Raw genomic sequence first — 26,290 nt, 5'->3', positions numbered from 1 at the left:
CTGCTGCAGAATTTCAACGGCATCAATATCGATTCCATGTGACAATATTAGATCTAAAGTATGATTACGACAATGAGTGGGTCATGACACGTGACACATGCTAACTCCAATAGAGTTTAGAATGTCTGTAAATGCCAATCCCAATACGTCTTTTTCATTATCTACATGGATATTAAAATCACTCACCACAAGGACTTTATCCGCAGCTAGTACTAACTCCGATAGAAAAACAGCAAATTCTTTGATAAAGTCTGTATGGTGTCCTGGTGGCCTGTATACAGTAGCCAGCACAAATGTCAACTTACATAACATTACATAAAGTACCATCACTTCGAAGAAATTATATTTTAAAGACTTTTGAGTAATACTGTAAATATTACTATAAATTACAGCAACACCTCCCCCTTTGCCTTTCTGACGAGGATTGTGTCGATAATCATAACCTTGAGGGCTAGACTCATTTAATGTAATGTAATCGTCTGGTTTTAACCAGGTTTCTGTCAAACACAGCACATCTAGATTATTGTCTGTGATAATATAATTTACAATAAGTGCTTTTGAAGAAAAGGATCTAATATTCAGCAACCCAAGCTTTATCATTTGTTTATCAGTATTATCTCTGTTTTTTATTTGTTGAACATCAATTAAATTTTTACCCTTAAATGGGTTTGAAAGTGTTTTGTATTTACCAATTCAGGGTACAGACACAGTCTCTATGTGATAATATCTAAGTGAAAGAGTTTATATGTGTTGGGATTTATCTGACTTCTGTGACGTGAGACAGCTAGTAGACGGTCGGTTTAGCCGGTCTGTTTGCTCCCTGACCTGGGCCCCAGTTTGTCATGTTTCAGCTCTAAGACTATGTGCCATATTACTAGAGAGAAGAGCAGCACCATCCCAGGAGGGATGAATACCATCTCTTTTCAACAGGTCAGGTCTGCCCCAAAAACGTTTCCAATTGTCTATGAAACCTATATTATTCTGCTGACACCACTTAGACAGCCAGCCATTGAGTAATGATAATCTGCTAACTATCTCATCACTCCGACAAACAGGAAGGGGACCAGAGCAAATTACTGTTTTTGACAGTACTTGCGAGTTCACACACCTCTTTAATGTTAATTTTAGTGATCTCCGACTGGCGAAGTCGAACATTATTTGTGCCGATGTGAATAATAATTTTAGAGTATTTACGATTAGCATTAGCCAGCACTTTTAAATTTGCTTTGATGTCAGGTGCTCTGGCTCCCGGCAAACATGTGACTATGGTGGCTGGTGTCTCTATTTTCACATTCCGTGTAATAGAATCGCCAATAACAAGGGCACTTTCAACAGGATTCTCAGTGGGTGTATCACTGAGTGGGGAGAACCTGTTTGATGTTCTTATTGGAACAGAAGAGTGGTGTTTCCCTCGACTATGCCGCCTCACCGTTACCCAATTCTACCCAATTCTAATTCTGAGATTTTCTCCGTGAGCCTGACTATTTCCCTACATTTATGACAAAGCTATACTATGCATGTGACAGGCAGAGCAAGTAACAATAGAAGGAGAGGATGACATGACTCACCATGTTTGTAGAATGATCTGACTTACAACAGCTGTTTGATGAACGCGTAGAAAAAGGAGCACGCAAGAGAATGATGACAAGTTAACAAGCTAGTGAAGTGCAAACGCATTGTGATAGCGATTTAGATTAAAAGATTAAAAGCTAGTGACATCAGATTAATGTGATAGGCAATATTAGATAAATGGTAATGATAATATAAACAACAATGAATGATAGTAAGAGATTCAAAACAAAGCTATACGGAGTTATAGAGGCAAACCTCTCTGAGCAGCGAGGCAGACAGGAGCAATTGATCAATCTCTCAACTCAACATCTAAGAGTCTAGTGGAGCGGTCTTGCTGCACGTCAAGATGTCCTCTGCCCCAAGAAAGACTCTCAGTTACCCCCATACTGACCATGGGAGTGTGCCATGGATTTCATACCAGTTGAACCAGTGCCCTGCTGAAAAATTTACTTACTCTCCATTCCTGAACAGAAGGCCATGGAGGAGTATGTGGAAGAAGCCCTGCAATAAGTATACAGCTGTTCTTCAATGTTCAATAATATGATTTAAATGACAAGTATTGCACATAAAATTGTAGGAAAAAAGAATCCAAGACATGTAATTAAAAATCTGCTGTCAAGAAAACTAAATACAAAAGATGATCTAAAATATATAAAAGCAACAAGATTATGTTTGAGAATGCAATTTTTTTATTTATTTTTCGTAAGTAAGGGCAGTTTTTCTGCATTACTGTTTCACACTCCAGTTCAGTTGGTGGCGGTAATGCACAAAAAGCTGGTTTGCCAAACGCCACTGAACAAGAGTTGTGTTCAAAATCACCTGTTCAAAGTCAGCTGACTGACTTTAAGTCATTAAATTTTTAAAGGTGCCGAAATAAACACATGCTTTGGGGGCTGTGAAGTGAAAGGCTAAATAGGCACACAAAGAAGTGCAGTTGTCATCATTTCTTTTGGAGTGACTTTAATGTGTTCTAAAAATAAACTTGTTCTGTCAATCAGCATCATTTTAGGATAGATCATTTGCTGGTTTATTATGAGTTTAAAAGACCACGAGCGCCGTCAATGCATCCAGACTGAGACTTATGTTTTTAAATGCTTAAAAAAAGTACCTCAGCTGTCTGTATCTTCTAAATTATGCTGATATTTACATCACTGCTCTAATATAATAATTAATTTCAGTTTTCAAATCATAAAGATTGTTATATTTATTTAAAAATAAGAATACAATTTTATGAAGAAATTAACTATTTTTCTGATTAGTAGTTTGTCACTTTCACTTCCACTAGCAGTTGATTTGTGTATATGGTGCATACTGCGATGTCTATACTGGTTCTCTTTTCTCCAAGGACGCTTTTCTCCAAAGCGACTTACAAATGAGAATGTTACCGGCCTCAGACCTAGGGGATATCTGTGCCGGCAGCAAATGATACACAGGCAGTGTGCACTGTGTCTTTCCACAGCGGCAGTCAGTTTATTACTGCAATAATTTCTCTTTAAATCCTTTAACTTCTGAAAAAGATTCAATGTTTCAAAACTTCAACACTCTCAAAGTGCATTTGGTGGAATACAATTCAACAAACAACAAATCCATTAAAACACTAGATAAGTGTATGCAAAATATACCTTTGTACATAATATTATGTATATTTGTATATGAAAACATACATATAAGTTTATATGCAGGTACGCATTATATGCATTTAGAATCTTACATAGATTTACAATAATAATCAGATACTTTACAATGACAGTACAAAAAGAGTGTCAAAAATGCACAAAAAAAAAAGAAATTATCAAGATACCAGAAAGTCTTCAAGACCAGAAAATACTTTAGATTTCATTACACTTGATATATTAACTTCATATAATTCGTCTCTTATTCTATTTAACTCATGCACATGCACACACTGAAAAAATACACGTGCTGAACACTCAAAATGGCGATTGAAATGAGAATACAACATACAATTCTAAAACGCTTCTAAAACGCTTTTAAACGATAATATATCTGACAAACTCAATATTTCAGTCTGATAAACATTTTTCTAATGTCAATCAACATAAACCAGGCATGAAACACGATTAAACTCGCTCTTGAGCTGTTTTTATAATACTCTGTGAATTAAAACACTTTTTTAGATTAGACACACATCCAGACTCGCTCAAACTCTTTGTTAGTGATGTGACGTTTGACACCAAGGCTTCGAAGCTTGTATCAAAAAAACGAAACGGCGGTTCTGCAGTTGGTTATTACTGGTTTAAGGAGGCCAAGATGGTGGCTGTGTAGGTGATAGTGCGTTTTTGCTCTTCAGGGAATTAAAAGGTGAAGTGGTGATGTAACCTGTTATTTAGACTGGAGATAACACTAAAAATTAAGTGAAAAAGTATATAACTTCGCCTTACATCTTTATGCATGGGAAAAAGAGGCAAAAAGAAAGTTAAACAACTTTGGCTTGACACCATGTCTTCCAACGCGTCTGACACAACTGATCAGTTTGAGAATTCAGCATCAGCCTCGAGTAGCTCGGGATTGAAACTTCAGAAAGATACAGAACCACAATGGTTTGACACATGTTCGAAATTTGACAATGAGGTTGTTATTACATCCCTCTCGGATACTCCTCAGAAACCAGCTGCAAAAAAAACTAAACGTGCTGAATCTAGTGGAAATGGGAAATGGGATGTATTGGCGGCTATTCGTGAGCTTGCTTTAAAACACGACAAAACTTTCCAAAAGATTTCGGCGATTAAAACTACCACTGAGGCAACCTCCAAACAAATCAAAAGTCTGACAGCGATGGTGCAACAGCTTATCTTGGATGTTGGCGTTCATAAAGAGGCTCTTGATCATCTGGAATCTGAGGTCCGCGCTCTGAGAAAGGAAAACAAAACGCTGAAAGCAAGTGTACAGGAGTGCAGACGTTACAGTTGGAGATGGTTCCTAAAGTTGCACGGCATCGCGGAAAAAGACAACGAGGATGTTCAAAATGTCGTTCTCAACGTCTTAGAGAAAATTGCTCCTGGAGTCGGAGATGGGCTCCAGAACAGCGTTGACGTCGTTCATCGTCTGGGTCTGATGAGGGCAGATGGAAAGGCCAGATCGATCATAATACTTTTCTCTCAGCGCCGCATACGTGACATTATTTGGGGTGCTGCAAAAGGTTGCAAGTTTCTAATTGACAATAAACTGCGGCTCTCTGAACCTCTGTCTCCTGAAGATAGAGCAGTGCAGGACAAGCTGTGGCCTCTCGTGAGGAAAGCAAGGGAGGAGGGCAAAAAAAGCTACCTTTCGTAACTCCTTTGCTCTGATTGATGGTAAACAAGTCTTGTATTCGGATGTCATGTAAGCTAAGCTGCTGTTTGCACTTAACTTCTCTCATGCAGAAGGTGTAAATTGACGAACAATATAAACTGGAAAAAAAACAAAAAACAAAACCTATTAAGCTGCACATAGGCCTAATGTGAAGGTTACTATATTTGTTTTCTCTAATTGTTACATTTACTATTAATCTCTTTATTTGCTTATCACCTTGACAACGACTTATGGGTTGCTTTATGGGTTATTATCCACCTCTCCCTTTACATTTAGGTTAAATCTAGGGTTAGGTTAATCTTTTGTTTATTTTTATTCAATTTGTTTGGAGTTCTTGTTATGCAGTATATGTTTAAATCCTTGTCGATTGTAACTTTAAATGTCTGAGGTTTGCGTGATAATCTGAAAAGAAAAGCGATTTTTTGTTCTGTAAAAGAAGTTTAGCTGATCTTATCTTTCTTCAAGAAATTCATTCAGGGGAATCGGATGTTAAGTTTTGGAGGACGCAATGGGGGAACTCAATTTTCTTTAGCCATGGTAGCAGCCACTCTACCATGTAATCAAACAAGATAACGCCACCTTTATAGCTTGCTGTGTATATGGACACAACTCTCATGCATCCAATAGGGTAATGTTCTCTCATCTAATGGATAAACTTAAAAAGTTACACAAAAAATACAATAATGCTTCTTTTATTTTAGGAGGAGATTTTAATGAGTGTATGGACAATCACCTGGACAGATACCCCCCTAGATTTGATAATAGGATGAATAATGATTTAATTTTTTCCCTGTGCTCCGATCTCTCCCTTACTGATGCATGGCGGTTCTTCAATCCTTCGACTAAAGATTTTACTTGGTCCAATAGAAATTTGTCTCTTAGATCCAGGATTGGCTTTTTTCTAATTTCATCTTTTATCCTTAACTATGTAAAAGATACTTCTCACATCACTGGCCCTCTATCAGATCATAAATTAGTTAATAAGTGAAACTGAGTGAAATTAATGACAATCCAAGAAAGAAGTAATGAGCTTAAAGAAATTAAAAATCAAATTGATTCAGAGTTGGTTAACAGAATTAATATATTGCTAGCTAAAGATAATATCACAGAAGAAGAGGATTTGGAAATTAAGGAATTAAATCTGTAGTTTGAAAAAGCATACTTAGAGTTGGCTAAAGGTGTATACATAAGGTCTCGGGCAAAATGGCTCGAGGAGGGGTAAAAGAATTCAAGTTATTTTTTTTGCCCTGGAAAAAAGAAACGGTCAGAGAAAAACTCTTTCAACACTAAATATTGATGGAGTTACCTCTAAAGATCCAAAAGAAATATCAGAATTTGTTACCAAATTTTATAGCAATCTTTATACCTCTATTAAAGTTATTGAGCGCGAGTATAGTCAAATTTGTGATGCAAATTTATCAATAGATGAAATTATGCAAGCTCTGCAATCAATGAAAAAAGGCAAATCCCCTGGTATTGACAGGCTTTCAGTAGAATTTTACATCCATTTTTGGGAGTTTATTAAATTACCTTTATTTCACATGTATCAGGAATGCATCAGTCAGGGAGATATGACCGCCACTATGAAACAGGGAGTTATCTCCCTAATACCCAAACCAAGCAAGGACCCCTTATTAATCAATAATTGGCGGCCTATTACTCTGTTAACATAGCTAATAATGCTAATAAAGTACTGGTCTAGATTACATTATTTCAGAGTCCCAATAGGGATTCATGAAAGGTCGTCATATATCTAATAACATAAGATTAGTATTAGATTTGCTGGATTATTCTGATCTAATTCATTCAGATGGTCTTATACTCTTTCTTGACTTTCATAAAGCTTGCGACTCCATAGAACACAAATTTCTTTTCCGTACTCTAGAATTATTTGGATTTGGTAAATCATTTATAGATACTGTAACCATGTTTTATAAAGGTATTAACAGTTCAGTGATTATTAACTTTGACACGTCCAAAAGGTTTGACATCCAGAGAGGCGTCCGACAGGGCTGTCCGATCTCCCCGTTTTTATTTCTTATAGCCATAGAATTACTTTGTCTGAGAATTAACCAAAATGAAAATTTGAAAGGAATTTCTATATTTGACAGGGAGATTAAAATTGCACAGCTAGCCGATGACACCACGCTATTTTTGAAAAACAAACGACAGTTACCTAATGCCCTGGAATTGGTGGAACAATTTTCATGCGCCTCTGGTCTAAAAAAATATCTCGAAATGTGAGATTATTTCAATTCATGATACAGATGATACATTTTTAGAAGGTATCCCAGTTAAAAATAGTGTAAAATATTTAGGCATTCATATCACTAAAAGACCAGTTACCAGACATCATTTAAATTTTTCTGATAAAATGATAAAAACTAAAAACATCTTTAACATCTGGCTTCAGAGAGATCTTTCATTATATGGTAGAGTTCTTTTATCCAAGGTGGAAGGGCTCTCGCTTCGTATAACCTGCTCTCTCTCTGTTTATTAATGATAAAACAATAAGGGAAATTAACAAAATATTTTTGGATTTCATTTGGAAAAATAGACCCCACAAATTAAAAAAAGAAGTACTTTCTAATTCTAGAAGTGAAGGTGGCCTTGACTTTCTGGACTTTGCAGATACTGTAAACACCTTTAAAGTAAACTGGCTGAAAAGATGCCTTGTGAACCCGGTGTCATTATGGTTTTTCATTCCAAATAATATCTTCAACAAACTCGGTGGTCTGTCTTTCCTATTGAAGTGTAACTTTTTGCCTGGCAAGTTATCCATTTCCTTATCTAACTTTCATCAACAATGCCTTCTTTCATGAAAATTGTGTTTTGTCCATAGCTTTTCCCTGCACAAAGTTCTCCTTTGGAATAATGCTGATATAACTGTCAGAAATAAGTCTCTCTTCTTTCCTAGATGGTTTAACAATAACTTTAATTGCATTCTATCTGTCTTTGATGATTTTGGTAATATTCTAACTTATGTGCAATTTATGAATCGCCATAACTTTCCAGTCCCATCAAAAGAATATAACACCTTGATAAAAGCTATCCCAGTAGGCTTAACCCAATTAATTAAAAATCACCTTAAATTCAGTAAAGGCAACAGTGTTTATCCAGCTTTACGCTTGGATGTTATTGATCTTTTAGATCGTAAATGCAACAACAGACATATTCGTACAATCTTTCAGATGAAGAGAAAGATTACTCCAAGAGGTAAACTGTATTGGGATTCTCTTGTAACAAATGTAAATTGGAGAAAGACCTGGCTTTTGCCAAGTAAATTTTGTATATCGACAGTTAAAGAAATTCATTATAAAATCCTTCATAAAATCTACCCTGTTAACTCATCCATTTCTAAATATTCTGATATTGATGAAACTTGCTCCTTCTGTGGTTTTGTTGAAGAAACAGCTAAGCATTTATTTTATGATTGTAATTTAACCAGTAGATTTTGGGCTGATTTAAGTTCCTATATTTTTACCACTACAAATGTAACTCATACCTTCATCCTTAAAGAAGTTATCTTTTACTATGTGTGACGGGGTATTTAGCCCGTCTTGTAGGGGAAATTTGTTAGAGCTGCCCTGGAAGACTGAAGAACGAAAGGATCTTAGTCCCCGTTTTCAGTGCTTTTGGTCTTGTTATATTCTAATGTATATATGTTGTGTCCTACTTTATTGAGATGCACTCTACAGACCGACAAGGGTAGGCTTCAGGTAGAATAATGTCACGAGATGGCTCCCTGAAGTAAATGTATTTGTGAGACACAGTCTAAAATACTCCTCCCTTCCCTGATCTAATAAAGTGGGTAAGACGCCCCTACTCCCTGACAGCTTTCAACCAAAAGAAAATAAATAGATAATACACTGAAGGTAAGTACAAAAATTAAACAGGATTTATTTTCTGTGTATATTTTCCTTCCTTGTAATGAAGTATTACTTTAATTTAAATAATCACTAAATAAAAGCAAAAAATAAAAAAAATACAGTCTTTGAGTTTTCTTTTAAACTCACTAGGCCACAATCACCTTCAATGTAAGAGTTATTGACTTTTAACCTATACAATAGTCAAATCCAATGGTTATTCAAGTTAGAAAACACCTGTAAATTTTCGTAAACCCCACTTGAGTTTTCTTTGAGCAAATGGTCACTGTTAAACAGTCACACTTGAAAAAAAAAACAAAAACAATGAAATTTCACATTAGAAACACTTACGTGAAACGTCTCTTTAGGTGCACATTCACAGTTCACATTGGGTTCTGTAGTTCAAATGAACTCTCACAGTTCACGTTCATTAGATCAAAATATCAAAAAAAAAAAATAACTTGGGGAAAAAACAGTCCATAGAAAAATTATTTGAGATGCGTGGTATCTACGTAGCGTGCGTTGAAATAAACTTGTAACTGAATCACTCAGCCTCAATGAAACATCCCCAAAAAAAATGAAAAAGCATCAAGATGAGTCAAACCCCCCCAAATGAATCAAACGGAGATGAATCAATCAGCAATGTCAATGGATGGCAGGGTTACACAACATAGTCTTAAACTTGAATCTTCTCCAAAAACTACGTCCCGCACGAACGGCAATGTAGAGCCGTTCTCAGTCCTCATGCGTGATGACAAGTGCAAAACAAACAAATAACATGTGACCAGTTCGGTTGAATCGTTAGTTCGTAAGGCTGCTTCTCAATTAAAATGTAAAGAGAGCAAAACACTGCAAAAACGTGACAAATCTCTTCAATCGTCATCAATCAAGGAAAAACTGTACTTTAGAAGCACTTACAGGCCTCGTTGCCTTCACAAAGCATTACTGCGTCACTCCAGCAGTCCAATGCAATGCAATGCAATGCAATGCAATGCAATGCAATCCGCAGAGCAAAACGACACAAAAACTCCAATGATGAAATGCGGGATACAGTTCACAAAAACACTTGATATTGTCATCCTTTAGTCGACTAAAGCCCCGATTAACACTATCGAACGAGCTTCTCGAACACGACACATCACTCACTTTCTTTTTGTGACACTCTCAAACACAGCGCGCCTCTCCTCTCTCTCTCTCGCAGTGCACCCCGAACACCGAAAATCAGTCCACCCGTCAAAATAAAAGTCCCCAAAATAATAATTTAAAAAAAATGATATCTACCCGTTACATTTCCCCCCTACTAAACCCTGCCACTCCATCGACATTTCCAGCAGGTTCATCTGTGAAACACAAACAACATATTAGGAAGACATCACATTACAAATGTACAACTCAATCTCCCAATACCTTAAAAGTTACAGAACTTTATGAACTCTTATTTTAGAATGTAGTCTTTCCTGTATTTCATAGGTAAGGTACCCTTGTTTTGTCGCTGAGAACGTCTGAACTCAGGAACACTTTCTCTCTCAACTTCTGAAACATCAGCATCATCTGAATCATCTTGTACCCTCAACTCTGATTCTGATATTACATCCTGACCCCCATTGCTGTCATGCTGTCCTACTTCCCCTGACTCCCCTTGATCCACCCTTGTGTGTGCATGGTAAGTGGAATGTTGTACAGTTTCTGGAAAGCAGATAACGTCTGACATGTCTGTGTCTGACTCTGGCTTGTCTCTCAATCTGCGCCGGTGTGCACGCGGTGTCGTAGGTGACGGGAATGAACAGTGTCGAAGCTGATCCCTGTGTACTACCTTCACCGAACCCCCCTTTTCCGGTTTAATAGTAAACACAGGTATGTCTGAGTGGTTTTGCTTTACTACTATGTACGGTGTGTCTTCCCATTTATCCTGAATTTTGTTTCTACTCCTGTGTTTGTGATTACGCAGTAGCACCCGATCTCCAGGCCTCACAAGAGCTCCAAACGACTTGCGGTCATATATCTTCTTTCTTCTTCTGGAAGCCCCTTGAGACACTGCATTTGCAACCTCCACAGCAGTCTTCAATCTTGCATGATGAATTTTCACCCAATCATCCAGGTTATCAACTTCATCCTCTTCTAAATCCTTTTCCCCAAGCACATCCATTGGTAAACGTGCATCTCTTCCAAACATCAGATAGAACGGGGAATAACCAGTGGATGAATGGACATGACTGTTGTAAGCCATCACCAGCTCCGGAAGGTGAGTCTTCCAATCTCTCTTTTTCTCTGGTGGCAAGGTTCTTAGCAAATCATGCATGGTACGGTTGAAAATTTCACATTGAGCGTTCCCCTGTGGATGGTATGGGCTTGTACGGCTCTTTCCTATACCATAGATTTTGCAAAGCTCCTTGATCACGTTGGCCTCAAAACACCTGCCTTGATCTGAATGCAATCGAGCTGGGCAACCATAATAAACGAACCAGTGTTTAATCAGAGCTTTTGCTGTGGTGTTTGCTGTCTGATTCTTGGTAGGAACAGCAACCGTGACTCTGGTGAACATATCGGTAAGAACAAGTACATTTTCGTACCCTCCAGAAGACTGCTCAAGCTGTGCATAATCCATGGCGAGGACCTCTAATGGGGCTAAGACATTACTACATGTCATAGGAGCTCGAAGCCTGGGAAAAACATCCTTGGCCAATGTACATCTTTTGCACTGCCTTATCCAGCATGGAACATCCACAGACATAGTAGGCCAGTAGTAACTTCGTCTCATTCGAGTCAATGTACTTCTCCCCCCGAAATGACCTCCGTGTTCATGTTGGCCCTCATACACATCACGCTGTAAAGGTTCAGGAACAACCACCTGCCAGACTTCCTCTCCATCCCTAGGGTCGAGGATGCATCTGAACAGCACTCCCTGCCGCAGCTTAAGACGATCAAACTCCTTGGCAAGCTTCTTCAGTTTCGGTTCCATACAACTTTGATCCGCTCTGCTTGGTTTCTTGCCCTCGGACACTGCTTTATAAATGGGACAGATCACAGGGTCATTCCTTTGCTACTTTCCAATCTCGCTCCAGCTATAACCACTTACTTCTCCTCTTACAGATGCTTGCACCGCAGCTTTACCTTCAGGTTCCTCCTGGTCAATCCTTTTGGCCGGCCACAAACATGCCCTCACTTCGTCAGCTCCTAGCCGGATGAAATCCTTGCCATCATCATCCTTCTCCGGTTCCTCCCTGGAAGGAATTCTCGATAATGCATCTGCACTTGTGTTGAGTCGGCCAGGTTTGTAGCATACTTCAAAGTTGTACTCTGCCAGTTGTGCTACCCAGCGTTGCTCAACCGCGCCGAGGTTAGCCGAATCAAGGTAACGTAGCGGGGGTTATGGTCGGTAATCACGGTGAATCTTGAATACATAAGGTATTCTCTGAATTTTTCCGTGACTGCCCACTTCAACGCAAGCAGTTCCAGTTTGAACGCACTATAGTTTTTGTCATTCTTCTCTGATCTCCTAAGACCTCTGCTTGCATATGCCATGACATGCTCAGTCCCTCCTTGCTTCTGACTGAGTACAGCCCCCAGTCCATGATGGCTTCCATCGGTGGCAAGTGTAAAGGGCAAACTGAAGTTGGGGTATGCAAGGACAGGGGGTGACATCAAGCACTGCTCGTCAAATGCAACCTCGCATTCTTGACTCCAGGTGAAATTTGCAGAGGTTCTATTTTTCTTTCCTCCACCTACCAACGCATGTAGTGGTTTGGCAATCTGTGCGAACCTTGGGACGAATTTTCTATAGTAGCTCATAAACCCAAGTACTTGCCTGACCTCTCTTACACTTTTTGGAACTGGCCACGTGTCCAGAACTTTAACTTTTTCGTTATCCACTTTTATGCCTTCTGCTGAGATCTGGTGCCCCAAAAACTTCACTTCCGGCCTTAGGAGAAAACATTTGCTCGGCTTTAGCTTTAGCCCATGCTGTTTCAGACGGTTGAAGACAAGTTCTAACCTCTCACAGTGGCTCTCAAAGTCTTTAGAGAAGATAATGACATCGTCCAGATAAACCAGAAGAACGTCAAAGGTCAAGTCACCAAGCACCACTCCCATAAGGCGCTGAAAGGTGGCCGGGGCGTTGCACAACCCGAATGGCATCCTGGTCCACTCAAACAGGCCAAATGGGGTGGTGACAGCTGTCTTCTCTCAATCTTTCTCACTCACCGCTACCTGAAAATACCCAGCAGTCAGGTCTAGTGTAGAGAACAGCGTCTAAGGACTCGTCCACCCGAGGAAGCGGATATGCATCCTTACACGTCACTTGGTTCAGCTTTCGGTAATCACAGCAGAAACGCACACTGCCATCTTTCTTCATGACGATAACTGCGGGTGATGCCCAAGGGCTACTGCTCTCTTTCAGAATTCCCTGGGACACCAGATCTTGGACATGCCTTTTGACCTCTTGGAATATCTGTGGTGGTATTCTACGATGTCGCTGCTTTATTGGTGGTGCTTCACTTGTAGGAATATTGTGCACCACAGCCGTGGTGTAGCCATAATCTTTGTCATCCTTGGAGAAAACATCTCTGTGCTTCGATAACAACCCAATGAGCCTCTCACATTGTTCTGGTGTGAGTCCTTCATAGTTCACTTCAACAGGAACTGGTAGCGGCACAAGTGAGGTTTTATCAGCCTGAACCTTGTCTCGCACCAACTCCTTGACATGAAGTATGCCGTCATCTTCCTCAAATTCGAGCACATCCTTTGTGATCACCTCCTTGGGCTTATACAGAGAAGCAACTCTGGATCGGGGAGCAAGTCTAACAGCCTTTCCACTCAAGTTCACCATACGCACAGGGACCTTTCCACCCTCTGTTTTAGGAAGAACGTGAGCCACTAAGAGTCCTTTTGGCAAACTTGTTCCAGGTACTGGCTCTACAAGCACATGACTCCTCACCCTGGGTGACACTCCACAACGACCTTCCAGCACCTTCTCACAGCGGGGAGGAATAGTGACAGCCTGTCTTCCGGCAATCTTGACATAACTAATCCTTCCGTCGGGCCTCAGATGTCCAGCTTCTTTCTCAACTCAAGCAAGCACCCTCTGGACCTGAGCTTCATCTCGCGGATTATACTTATCAATCCTCTCCATTCCCTCCGCTGAGATGAACAAGGACTGAACTTCATTGAGCACATTCATCCCGATAATCCCAGACATCCCTTTCATTTCCTTCACATCAGGGCTTGTGTCAGTCAGAACAAATATACACTTCCCAGGAAGTACTTTTCCCAGACATTCTACATCGGCCTGTAAGCATCCCAAGACAGGAATGTCCAGTCCATTGGCCGCCGTCAGCTTAACCCAGCACGCAGAGGATAACTTCAGTTTTTGGTCCTCGAAGTGCTACCTGAAGTGTGACTCAGATATGGTGGACACCTCTGACCCTGTATCTAAGAGGCACTTGGTCTTGACACCAGCTATCTTCACCTCAATCGACAGGCAATCCCCAAAAGCACTGCCCTCATGTTTTTCAGCAGTCTCATCAGCTAGCCATTCCGCTGTGTGACATCTAATCAGTGAGGGCCCTGGGCTTTTCTGCACCGCACCTCCAGAGTCATTCTCAGTAACTTCAACTAATTCCACTGCATGCTGTGATGGAGCTGGACCCCTCCTCAACTTGCCACCTTGCGGACAAAAGCGACTGGTGTGTCCGGGTTCACCACATGAATAACAAATATAACGGCCTTCACTGTCTTTTAATGGTTGCTTTGGATGGCTCTGCTGTGGCCTATTTCTCTCTTTCCCATGAACAGCTTGATATAGTTCCTCTTGACGAGCCGCTATTTTCTGGACCGCATCATGCAGTTTCTCCAGCGACAGAGCAGAGGAAGCATCCTGTGCTGCAGCAGCATTCACTACCCCTCTGGCACGGGTACCTGACCTTACATTACTAGGAGTCTGTGTTTCCTCCTCTTCTGACCAGGTAATTGCCGCCTGCATCAACTGAACAAAACTCAAATCTAGTTCAGCTTTAACTCTACGCTTCATCTCTCGTCGCAAAAAGTCATCTTGCAAGCCTAGCACCAACTGCTCCTTCAAAACATTTTCAGCATCTGCCACTCTGTTTGGCTCTCTGCGCTGCACACGATTAAGTCTTTCCCGAAGGTCATAGGCATAGGAGCGTATTGTTTCCCCTACCTTCTGAGCACGATCATAGAAATCTTTAAGCCTCGTACCAATGGGCACTTTATCTCCATAGGTGTCGAGGAGAACAGTGAAGATGTTGTCAACCGTCTCTTCCTTTCCATCCATCATAAACTTCACTGTGGCTTTGGCCTCGTCTTTTAGATTCTGTTTCACCAGCTCAATCCGATCCTCAGTGGGAACTCTCATGACCTGAAATGCAGACTTTATCGATACCACCCATTCTTCAATACTCAGCTCTCCCGGCTTTGACATGCAACCACTGAATTCAGGCAGCTTCCTGTCTCGGGGAATATAAATGGCAGCTGGGGTCGGTTGTGCAGAAGTCTGGCTCTCAATTACCACCTTTGCTAGGGATAGAGCTTCTCTCTGCTCTGCTCTGGCTTGATCGAGTGCCCCTGCCTGCTCTGCAAACCGCCTTTGCATTTCCGCCATCTCTCGTCTTAGTTCCTCGAGCTCAGACATCTTACTTGAGCAACAACTTGCGGGCCTGGAGACGTGTGACTAATTCAATATGCCTAATTCTATCCTGTTCGTGACGCCACTTTTGTGACAGGGTATTTAGCCCGTCTTGTAGGGGAAATTTGTTAGAGCTGTCCTGGAAGACTGAAGAACGAAAGGATCTTAGTCCCCGTTTTCAGTGCTTTTGGTCTTGTTATATACTAATGTATATATGTTGTGTCCTACTTTATTGAGATGCACTCTACAGACCGACAAGGGTAGGCTTCAGGTAGAATAATGTCACGAGATGGCTCCCTGAAGTAAATGTATTTGTGAGACACAGTCTAAAATACTCCTCCCTTCCCATATCTAATAAAGTGGGTAAGACGCCCCTACTCCCTGACAGCTTTCAACCAAAAGAAAATAAATAGATAATACACTGAAGGTAAGTACAAAAATTAAACAGGATTTATTTTCTGTGTATATTTTCCTTCCTTGTAATGAAGTATTACTTTAATTTAAATTATCACTAAATAAAAGCAAAAAATAAAAAAATACAGTCTTTGAGTTTTCTTTTAAACTCACTAGGCCACAATCACCTCCAATGTAAGAGTTATTGACTTTTAACCTATACAATAGTCAAATCCAATGGTTATTCAAGTTAGAAAACACCTGTAAATTTTCATAAACCCCACTTGAGTTTTCTTTGAGCAAATGGTCACTGTTAAACAGTCACACTTGAAAAAAAAACAAAAACAATGAAATTTCACATTAGAAACACTTACGTGAAACGTCTCTTTAGGTGCACATTCACAGTTCACACTGGGTTCAGTAGTTCAAATGAACTCTCACAGTTCACGTTCATTAGATCAAAATATCAAAAAAAAAAAAAAATAACTTGGGGAAAAAACAGTCCATAGAAAAATTATTTGAGATGCGTGGTCTCGACGTAGCGTGCGTTGAAATAAACTTGTAACTGAATCACTCAGCCTCAATGAAACATCCCCAAAAAAAATGAAAAAGCATCAAGATGAGTCAAACCCCCCCAAATGAATCAAACTGAGATGAATCAATCAGCAATGTCAATGGATGGCAGGGTTACACAACATAGTCTTAAACTTGAATCTTCTCCAAAAACTACGTCCCGCACGAACGGCAATGTAGAGCCGTTCTCAGTCCTGATGCGCGATGACAAGTGCAAAACAAACAAATAACGTGTGACCAGTTCGGTTGAATCGTTAGTTCGTAAGGCTGCTTCTCAATTAAAATGTAAAGAGAGCAAAACACTGCAAAAACGTGACAAATCTCTTCAATCGTCATCAATCAAGGAAAAACTGTACTTTAGAAGCACTTACAGGCCTCGTTGCCTTCACAAAGCATTACTGCGTCACTCCAGCAGTCCAATGCAATGCAATGCAATGCAATCCGCAGAGCAAAACGACACAAAAACTCCAATGATGAAATGCGGGATACAGTTCACAAAAACACTTGATGTTGTCGTCCTTTATTCGACTAAAGCCCCGATTAACACTATCGAACGAGCTTCTCGAACACGACACATCACTCACTTTCTTTTTGTGACACTCTGAAACACAGCGCTCCTCTCCTCCCTCTCTCTCTCGCAGTGCACCCCGAACACCGAAAATCAGTCCACCCGTCAAAATAAAAGTCCCCAAAATAATAATTAAAAAAAAAAAATATCATCTACCCGTTACATATGAAAACCCAAAGCTGCTGTCCCTTGTTGTTAATTGTTGTTAATTTTTTTTATCTTGTATGCTAAATTCTTCATTCACAAACAGAAGTGGCTTAAATCTCCCCTAAGCTTTCCTCTTTTTCTTGCTGAATTTAACTCCTTTATTTTATCCCTCAGACTTATAAATAACAAAAAAAGTGCAAAATGTTTGATGCATTATGACGATTTATTTAAAGATGTGATTTAACCTAATTATTGTGTTTTTCTTTTCTTTTCTTTATTTCATATTGATGTATGCAAACTCAGTATGTTTGTTTTCTGTTCTTTTAATGTATGATTATTCATTGTAACAGACACAACCACACTTTATTTCCCTGATCCTGTATGTATGTATGTTCAAATTTTGCAATAAAAAAACGAAACATCTCACAGTGAAGCACTGTATCGGAGCTTGATTCATTTTGCCATAACCACGTGATCGGTGACGTCCGAAGCTTTTTCACACACAACCACGGGACTGCTTCGTATTCTGATTCACATAACATGAACCCTTGCGCAAATGTGAAGTGTCAGGTGTCAAAAGAATGTCATAATATGAATAAATATTTACATGTGCAGTTTTGTGCATGTTCAGTTTGTATTTATTCCCAGTTCATACTTCATTCTATGACAATCGATACACTTGAGGGGAAAGCCTCTGTGCTTCACAAAGCTTCATTTCGCCATCACTACTCTTTGTATCACCGATGTCGATTCACACAAGTACAATGAAATTAACCTTTTAGTGAAATATATTCATACCTGTGAAGAACACGAGAGGACAGAAGTTACGTCTTTCCACAGCAGTAGTCAGTTTATTACTGAGCGCGCCGAACAGGGGGAAGTAAATCTCTCACGTCTTTCATGTGCGCGCATTGCGCCATCTAGTGGTACAAAGATGTTTTACCTTAACTCAAAAGTTTCATTTTGTGGAACGAAAAAAAAAAAAGAAAGAAAACATGAGGAAATGTATACACATATTAATGAGGGGGATCAACTTAATTACATTTATAAATTACATTTTCTCAACCCATTACAAGAACAACAGAAGCAATCAAATCAACATGAGTGCAACAGTATGCAAGTGCTGTGTCAAGTTCCACTTATTCCAGCAAAGTGCTCGTAGCAAGGATTTTTTCTTTTTTTAAATAAATAGAAAGAGAGAATAGAAATAGAAAAAAAGAAACAGTAAGTGCTAATATTACTGGGTCAAGTGCTGGGTCATTCCACCAGCAGGGAACAGACAAGGAGAAGGTCAGTGAGAGTGATTTTGTGCCCCTTTTGGATGGCACCACAAGGCATCATTCACTTGCAGAACACAAGCTTCTGGAGGGCGCATATGTCTGAAGTAGTGAGTTTAGGTATAGTGGTGCAGAGGCAGTGGTTGTCTTGTATGCAAACATCAGAGCCTTGAATTTGATGCCAGCAGCTACTGGCAGACAGTGCAAACTGATGAAGAGAGGTGTGTGACGTGCGCCCTCTTCGGCTTATTAAAGGCCACTCTTGCTGCCACATTCTGGATCAGTTGCAGAGGCTTGACAGTGCTTGCTGGAAGAGAGCATTACAGTAGTCCAGTCTGGATAAAACAAGAGCTTGGATGAGAATTTGGAATGCTCCGATAGGAAGGGTTTAATGAGAGGTAGAGTTGTATGTCATCAGCATAGCAGTGATAGGAAAAACCATGTTCCTGAATGACAGATCCTAGTGATGACATGCAGATGGAGAAGAGAAGTGGTCCAAGCACTGAGCCCTGAGGTACCCCAGTAGCAAGATGATATGACTTAGAAACCTCACCCCTTCTAAGATACCCTGAAGGATCTACCTGAGTGGTAAGACTTGAACCATTGGAGTGCGGCAAACAGATCCAGCAAGATAAGTACTTATGATTTGGAAAGAGAATGATGGGGAAGAGAAGAGTAGAGAAGCATGCGAGAATCAGGAGAATTGTTAATTTTATTGTGGTAGTATGTGGTTTTAGCATTGGAGACATTTGTAGAGACGGAAGAGAGGAGTGATTGATACAAGGTAAGATCGGTAGAATCTTTAGATTTTCACCACTTCTTCTCTGCAGCCCTGAGTCTAGAATGATGCTCACGGAGAACATCGGATAGCTTGGGGGCAGAGGGTGTGGCACGGGCTGGTCTGGATGAAAGGGGGCAGAAGTCGTCTAAGCAAGTGTTAGAGTGGAGCTAAGAGTGTCAGTAGCATTGTTAGTATCCAGTGATGAGAACTGATTAGGGGGAGGAAGTGTGGATGAGACCAAAGAGGATAGGCGGGAGGGTGAGAGTGAGCGTAGGTTACGCCGAAAAGTGACCTGTGGGGGAGTGTGTGTTGAGTCAGGAGTCAGTTTGAGGCTAAGAGTGATGAGGAAGTGGTCTGAGGTGTGTAGTGGAGTAACCAGTGTATTATCAGAGGAGCACCAGCATGTATAGATTGGTTTATTGGTTACCTGATTTGTGGGTAGCTGTAGTAGACACTCATTTGAGGTCAAACGAGGCAAGCAGAGTGTGGAAGTCAGCAGCCTGAGGTTTGTCTAGATGGATGTTGAAGTCTCTAAGCAGTAACAGAGGAGTACCATCCTCATGGAAGGATGAGAGTAACACATCTAACTCATCCAAGAAGTTACCTAGCTGACCTGGGGGATGATAAACAACTACAAAATGGATTTTAGCAGGGTGGGTGATAGTAATAGCATGCGATTCAAATGTGCCATTGTCACAAAGAGATGGTAAAGGATTGAAATTCCATTCATTGGGCATAAGCAGAGCAGTACCACTACCCCTCGCAGTCAGTAAAAGTGAAATTAGAGGAGAAGGCCGCCGATGTGGCAGTGTCCTCTGGTTTGATCCAGGTCTCAGTCAGAGCCATGAGATAGAGACCTGAATGAGTAGCGATAGATGTAAGTCTGCTTTGTTTATAGCAGATTGGAAATTCTGGAGACCAATAGGGATAGAAAGTAATGTACTAGAGGACATGGGTAAAATACGGAGGTTGCACTACCCCCAACATATAGGGTGCGCGGTTTGCGAGTGTTAGTAATAGTGGGAATTTGGAAGCACATAGATAAAACAGGTCATAAAAAACAAACAGACAAGAACAAGCTGTATAAAAGGGGAACGAAAGAAAAGAGCAATACTCAAGTGCCTTGTTGGTGTCAGTGGAGCGGTGGAGTCGCGCAGATAGAGTCGCTGGTTTCTACCTATCTATCTATCTATCTATCTATCTATCTATCTATCTATCTATCATCTAAATCTCATGTTTAAGTTTGCTCATGTTCAAGTCTACTTTCAGTTTTGTATTTAGTTCAAATCTTGTAAATAAACTGCACATGGTTTCCAACCTCGGCTCGCCATCAGTGGATTAATTGTTAAAATAGAATCGCGAGGTGGATTTGTGCGGGCAGACCCATTTGTAAGAAGTTTGCCGCATAGTGTCTAAGATGCCCTTTAGGTGAATATATAGTGTACATTATTTGAGGCTACTTCATTCATTAGGATGTTGATGTTCATAATTTTTCCCCCTGTAAACTGGTATAAAATTTAATTCCATTGATATCCCTCATACCAAGTATCCGGTATTGTTATATACTATAATGTGGCAAGTCGAGTCTGTGATAGACCTTTTTTAATGACACATGCATTTCTAAATTAAATTTAAATAAAAGTCAGATTTTAATAAAAGACAAGAATTTAAAACACCATGTCTTTTAAATTCTGTCTTTTATTTTTAAAAAATAAAAGACAGGATTTAAAACACACAGCCAATATTACAGTGTAAAATAGTCTCCATGAAATCTAAATTTATTTATCACTTTAACTATCTATATGTTAGCTTTAAGATATCTATAAGCCTGTGTGTGCCAAATCAATGAAAAAAATTCACATGTAGAAGATATATCCATTCAAAATTCTCAGTTTCTCTCCATCACCAATATGAATGAACAATTTTGCTGACATCACTCTGCAACTGTTTCTCGTCAAATTTTCTGTCCAATCAAATGCTGTCTAGATAGAATATATCTTAAAATATGTCAGTGCCATTGTTTTGTCTCAAGATGCACACCACTAATGTATTTTTCTAGTGTACGTTTATAAAAGCTACTTAAATATTTTAATTGAACTAAGACCTTATCCTGGCTTAGGCTAAGCCCTGTCTGTGAAACCAGGCCTATGAGTTTTACCTGGTCACAGATGTGCAAGGCAAATATGAGTGTAATAAAACCAGTGGATGGATATCTGCCATGTTTCTGCAGCCAGCGCTCTTGAATATATTTCAGAAAACCAGGATGGAGGATCATCACCTGAGGCCACAGAGAGAAATCACACCAGGAAAATTAGACAATCATTATATTTATATGTTATTATACATTTAATATTCAAACATGTCTTGAGAGTGAATGCCCGTTTAATTGGTTGCTAAATATGTTGAAGCACTGATTGCCGAGTGCTGCTACTCACCTTGTCCCTGTTTGCTTTTATAATGGGTTTTACTGGAACGTAGGTTCTAAAAAAAAAAAATTAATAATAGCATAATAATGTGCTATTATGAACAATTTTGAACAACTGCAATGTTTCTAGGGCAAACTTTATATACTGGATGTAAATGTATAAAGCTGAATAGTGGTCAACATAAAAAATTAGGAAAAAGCCTACAGGCTGAAGCAGCTGAGTGGGCACTGATGAAATAAAGTGATGTCTTTATGGAAAAGGTGTTGAAGCATTCTTTAAAGTAAAAGTAATGAAATACACTCACCATTCACTTTATTGGGCACACCTTGCTAGTAACCGGGCTGGACCCCCTTTTGCATTTAGAACTTCCTTAATTCTTTGTATCATAGATTCATCAAGGTACATGATAGCAACACACGGTTGCTTCAGATATGTCGGCTGCACATCCATGATGTGTTCCACCACATCCCAAAGGTGCTCTATTGGATTGAGATCTGGTGACAGTGGAGGCTATTTGAGTATAGTGAACTCATTGTCATGTTCCATTTGAGATGATTTGAGCTTTGTGACATGGTGCATTATCCTGCTGGAAGTAGCCATCAGAAGATGGGTACACAATAGTTATAAAGGAATGGACATGGTCAGCAACAATACTCAGGTACTCAGGCTGTGGTGTTTAAATGATGCTCAATCGGTACTAAGAGGCCCAAAGTGTGCCAAGAAAATATCCCCCCACCATTACACCACCACCAACAGCCTGAACCGTTTATACAAGGCTGGATGAAACCATGCTTTCATGTTGTTTATGCAAAATTCTGACCCTACCATCTGAATGTCACAACAGAAATCGAGACTCATCAGACCAGGCAATGTTTTTCCAATCTTCTATTGTCCAATTTTGGTGATGGTGAGTCAGTGTGAACTGTAGCCTGAGTTTCCTGTTCTAAGCTGACAAGACTGGGACCAAGTGTGGACTTGTAGCTGCTGTAGCCCATCTGTTTCAAGGTTTGACATGTTGTGTGTTCAGAGATGGTCTTCTGCATACCTCGGTTGTAACGAGTGGTTATTTACTGTTGCCTTTCAACCAGTCTTGCCATTGTCTTCTGACCTCTGGCATCAACAAGGCATTTTCGTCCACAGTGTGTGAAAATCCCAGTAGATCATCAGTTTCTGAAATACTCAGACAGTCCTTCTGGCACCAACAACCATGCCACGTTCAGAGTCACTTAAATCATCCTTTTCCCCATTCTGATGCTCAATTTGAACTTCAGCAAATCGTCTTGACCATGACTACATGCCTAAATGCATTGAGTTGCTGCCATGTGATTGGCTGATTAGATATCTGCATTAACGATCAGTGTACCTAATAAAGTGGCTGGTGAGTTTGTTTTACACAACTGAAATCACAATTGCATTATCATGCATTTTCATTTGTTAAATTGGTCTTACCGATCAATGTGTTTGGTAGTAAAGACACTGATGAGCCACTGCAGATCCAGAGTCTTGAAAGGAATCAGCACCATATGAGTGGAGTTATCCATGTCCACAGCGCTCTCGGGGTAGATGATACGGTGAGTGGTCTTAAATCCCACATCCCGTTCAAAACCCTTTGTTGGGCCCTTATTAATCCTGGAAAAAAAAAAAAATGCAAATATAGTTTAGGAAGATGTTTTATGTGCCCTTTGATAAAGTATATCTTTAACACTTGCTATATATATATATATAGCAAATTAGCTCAAAAGGGACATGAATAATTAATCATAACTCGTTATAATTAATTATAAATATTTGGATCAGTTAATCGAATTAACTTCATGTAGCTGAATTAATATTGCAATCAATTAATCTCTTCGGCAAGCGATCACAGAAAGGATTTTTTCCATGGCCACAGAAATATAACGCTTTCTTAGCCTGTAGCTGTGATCATAATCATTAAATTGGCATTGGTTTATAAGCAGATCAGAAACAACTCACAAGAATGTGCTCAAAAGTTTTATTTAACTAAATCACAAACACATAGCTACTCTAACAGACACACACATAGACACAAATCACGCAAATAAGAAATGAGAAATTGGAAGTGAATGAAACCGTGGAATAACAGAGGAATGGAGCTATGAAAAGAGTCATTTAATGAGCTGGAAGAACCATCACTTTCTTGTAGGGATGCACCGATACCAAGCTCATGTACTTGTACTCGTACTCATAAAAATACCCCCGATACCAAAAACGTGACGTCATTAACAGAAATTTCCGTGCACAAACAGAGACACCAGCGGCAGCAGCAGCAGGAACAATGTCAGCCTCAGGGATGTTGAAATACTTCAAAATTAATGATGACAACCCCTACATTGCGAACTGCATGCTTTGTTCTGCATTAATATCAAGAGGAGGCAGGGACATGCACAGACATTTTGGAGGGCAGGGGCTCAAGTGGAAAAAAGGGCACTTCTCATAATTATTTATTTAAAAAAAATAATAAACAAAACGTTAAATATATTAACACAACTCTGACTTCCTTACCAATTTCCCTCACACTCACGCAATTGTTTCATACTTCAGAATAATCAGTTCACACAGAGACCATGGTCTTCTTTAGTGTTCACTAGGTTTATCACAAGAGCAGGCAACAGCAAAGGAAACTATGCCACAGTGTGTGTTTTCTACAATACTATTTTCAAGTAGCTATATATATTTAGAATAATAACTGCTTAAGAAGAAGGACATAGTTTCACTAATAATGTTTATTTTGCACAAATCAATAAATTGTTTTAATTCTTTTGGTGTTATTGGAATACTTCTTTCATGTTGTGGACAATTTTAAGATTTTGGTCTATTTTTGCTTCCAAGTCTTCTTTTACTCTAATGGAAAGAAAACATCCAAATTACACATTTAGATGGTGTTTGTTTTAACCCTACTACCCTCCGTCTGTTTGCATCTGTAGATTTCTTCTAAATGAACCAAAACAAGCTAATCTGCATATTTAAACACATTGACCCCTCTGTTTCACAGACAAGGCTTAAGCTAGTCCTAGACTAAAATGCATGTTTGAGCGGTTTTAACTGAAAGTAACTTGTACTGACAGATCTTAAAATATGTCAGAGCCATTGTTTTGTCTCAAGATGCACACCAGTAATGTTTTTTTCTAGTGTATGTTTATAAAAGCTACTTAAATATCCTAATTGAACTAAGGTCTAATCTTGGCTTAGGCTAAGCCCTCTCTGTGAAACTGGGCCCAAGAGTTTTTTACATCATATGACATATTTACATCATATGTATTATAACAAATGCCTGCAGAGGGCGCCAAAAGCCTGGTGATTGTTGTTGTTACACAGCACGATCAAATCCTTGTTTCCCTTTCGTGGGAACTGTCGACGCTGCGTATAACGCATTGGGAACCTTCTGCGTGATAGCGTCATTGAAGCACTCATGTATCTAACCAATCGCGTAGCGAGACGTCAGAGGCGGGTGACGTCACGGACCAGGAAACTATAAAGCATACCCGGATGCAGAGATCGCTAGCTTCTGTTGTCTTCAGCAAGCACTCTATGTTATCTTGTGTGTCTTATTTGATGTTTGTCTACCATCTGTAGCTTGAAATAAGATCTCTTCGTCTGAGGACAAGAGTTTCAGTGCACACCACATATATATAGTGAAATATATATATATATAAAAGACACGAAAAATGGCGGAAAAACAACAGCATTTTGTCAAGTGTGTTCATCCCTGCGATAGATATCTGACACCAGGGGATACACACGAAATGTGTGTTGTTTGCCTGGGGGTTGAGCACGCACAGGCAGCTCTCGAGGGGGCTGTCTGTGTGCATTGCGATAAGCTCACCCTCAGAGTATTAAGATCACGCCGGGCACTCTTTGATAAGGAGGGTGCCTTGGCTGGTATTCCCAGTGGATCGGGTCCCGCTGCTGCCGAGGCACAGCGCAGACTTCATTCGTTGGGTTCACAAATGGAGCTGGCAGAGGGGATGGAGACGGGCCCAGCCTTATCTCGTCCCTCACCTGCCAGGTCCAGTGTCTCTCCTCTGGTGGTGGAAGCACGCGCTGCGGTTTCTTCCCCCCGGAGAGAGACACCGGCGCTTCACCTCTCTTCCTCCGAGGAGGTTGATGTGGCGAACGTCGAGGCTGGGGAGGAGGACCCGCCATCCTCTTCCCCAGCATATGAGGAGCTCTTGGAGGTAGTGACTAGGGCAGTGGATAAGTTAAAGATCGACTGGCCAGCAGAGAGGGCTGAAACGAAACCTAAAAGTAAACTCGATGAACGGTTTCTCCCTGCCCGGTCACTACCCCAGCGTCGGGGTTTGCCTTTCTTCCCCGATCTCCACACCGAGGTGTTGAGATTGTGGAGAAGGCCAGTACAGTACAGAGTGTTCAGCCCCCAAACATCGATCTATAGTAATATAGTGGGGCTGAAACAGCATGGCTACGGGGCGATGCCTCGGGTTGAAGAGACGCTCGCGGGCTATCTCTCGCCCGAGTCCGCATCGTCCCTAAAAACCCCGACGCTGCCCACTAAGCCCCTAAAGACAACATCGGGCTTGGTGGGCAAGGCTTATGCGGCAGCAGGTCAGGCAGCAGCGTGTCTACATACAATGTCGCTGCTGCAAGCATACCAAGCCGACCTGCTGGGGGAAATTGATGAGAGTGGGGAGGCCACATTTGAGTGCATCCAGGAGCTTAGAAAAGCAACAGACTCTCCGTGCCACCAAAGAGACGG

At 40.3% G+C, this 26,290-nt stretch overlaps 1 protein-coding gene across 1 annotated transcript in view; it reads right to left on the bottom strand.

The window, feature by feature from the left end:
• The window catches only part of st3gal1l3 (ST3 beta-galactoside alpha-2,3-sialyltransferase 1, like 3), a 110,327-nt gene that overhangs the window by 34,099 nt on the left and 49,938 nt on the right, over positions 1–26,290 (bottom strand). The window contains exons 3-5 of the mRNA XM_051873257.1: positions 23,005–23,184; positions 21,565–21,610; positions 21,288–21,407 (exon numbers count right to left, since the gene is read on the bottom strand). Of these exons, the coding sequence (XP_051729217.1) occupies positions 21,288–21,407; positions 21,565–21,610; positions 23,005–23,184 (346 nt within the window). The remainder of the gene's footprint in view (positions 1–21,287; positions 21,408–21,564; positions 21,611–23,004; positions 23,185–26,290) is intronic.

This window comes from Ctenopharyngodon idella, chromosome 19, assembly GCF_019924925.1.
Source record: "Ctenopharyngodon idella isolate HZGC_01 chromosome 19, HZGC01, whole genome shotgun sequence".
NCBI classification, from domain to species: Eukaryota; Metazoa; Chordata; class Actinopteri; order Cypriniformes; family Xenocyprididae; genus Ctenopharyngodon; species Ctenopharyngodon idella.
The sequence above is the reverse complement of the archived record's forward strand: the minus strand, read 5'-3'. Positions and strand labels throughout refer to the sequence as shown.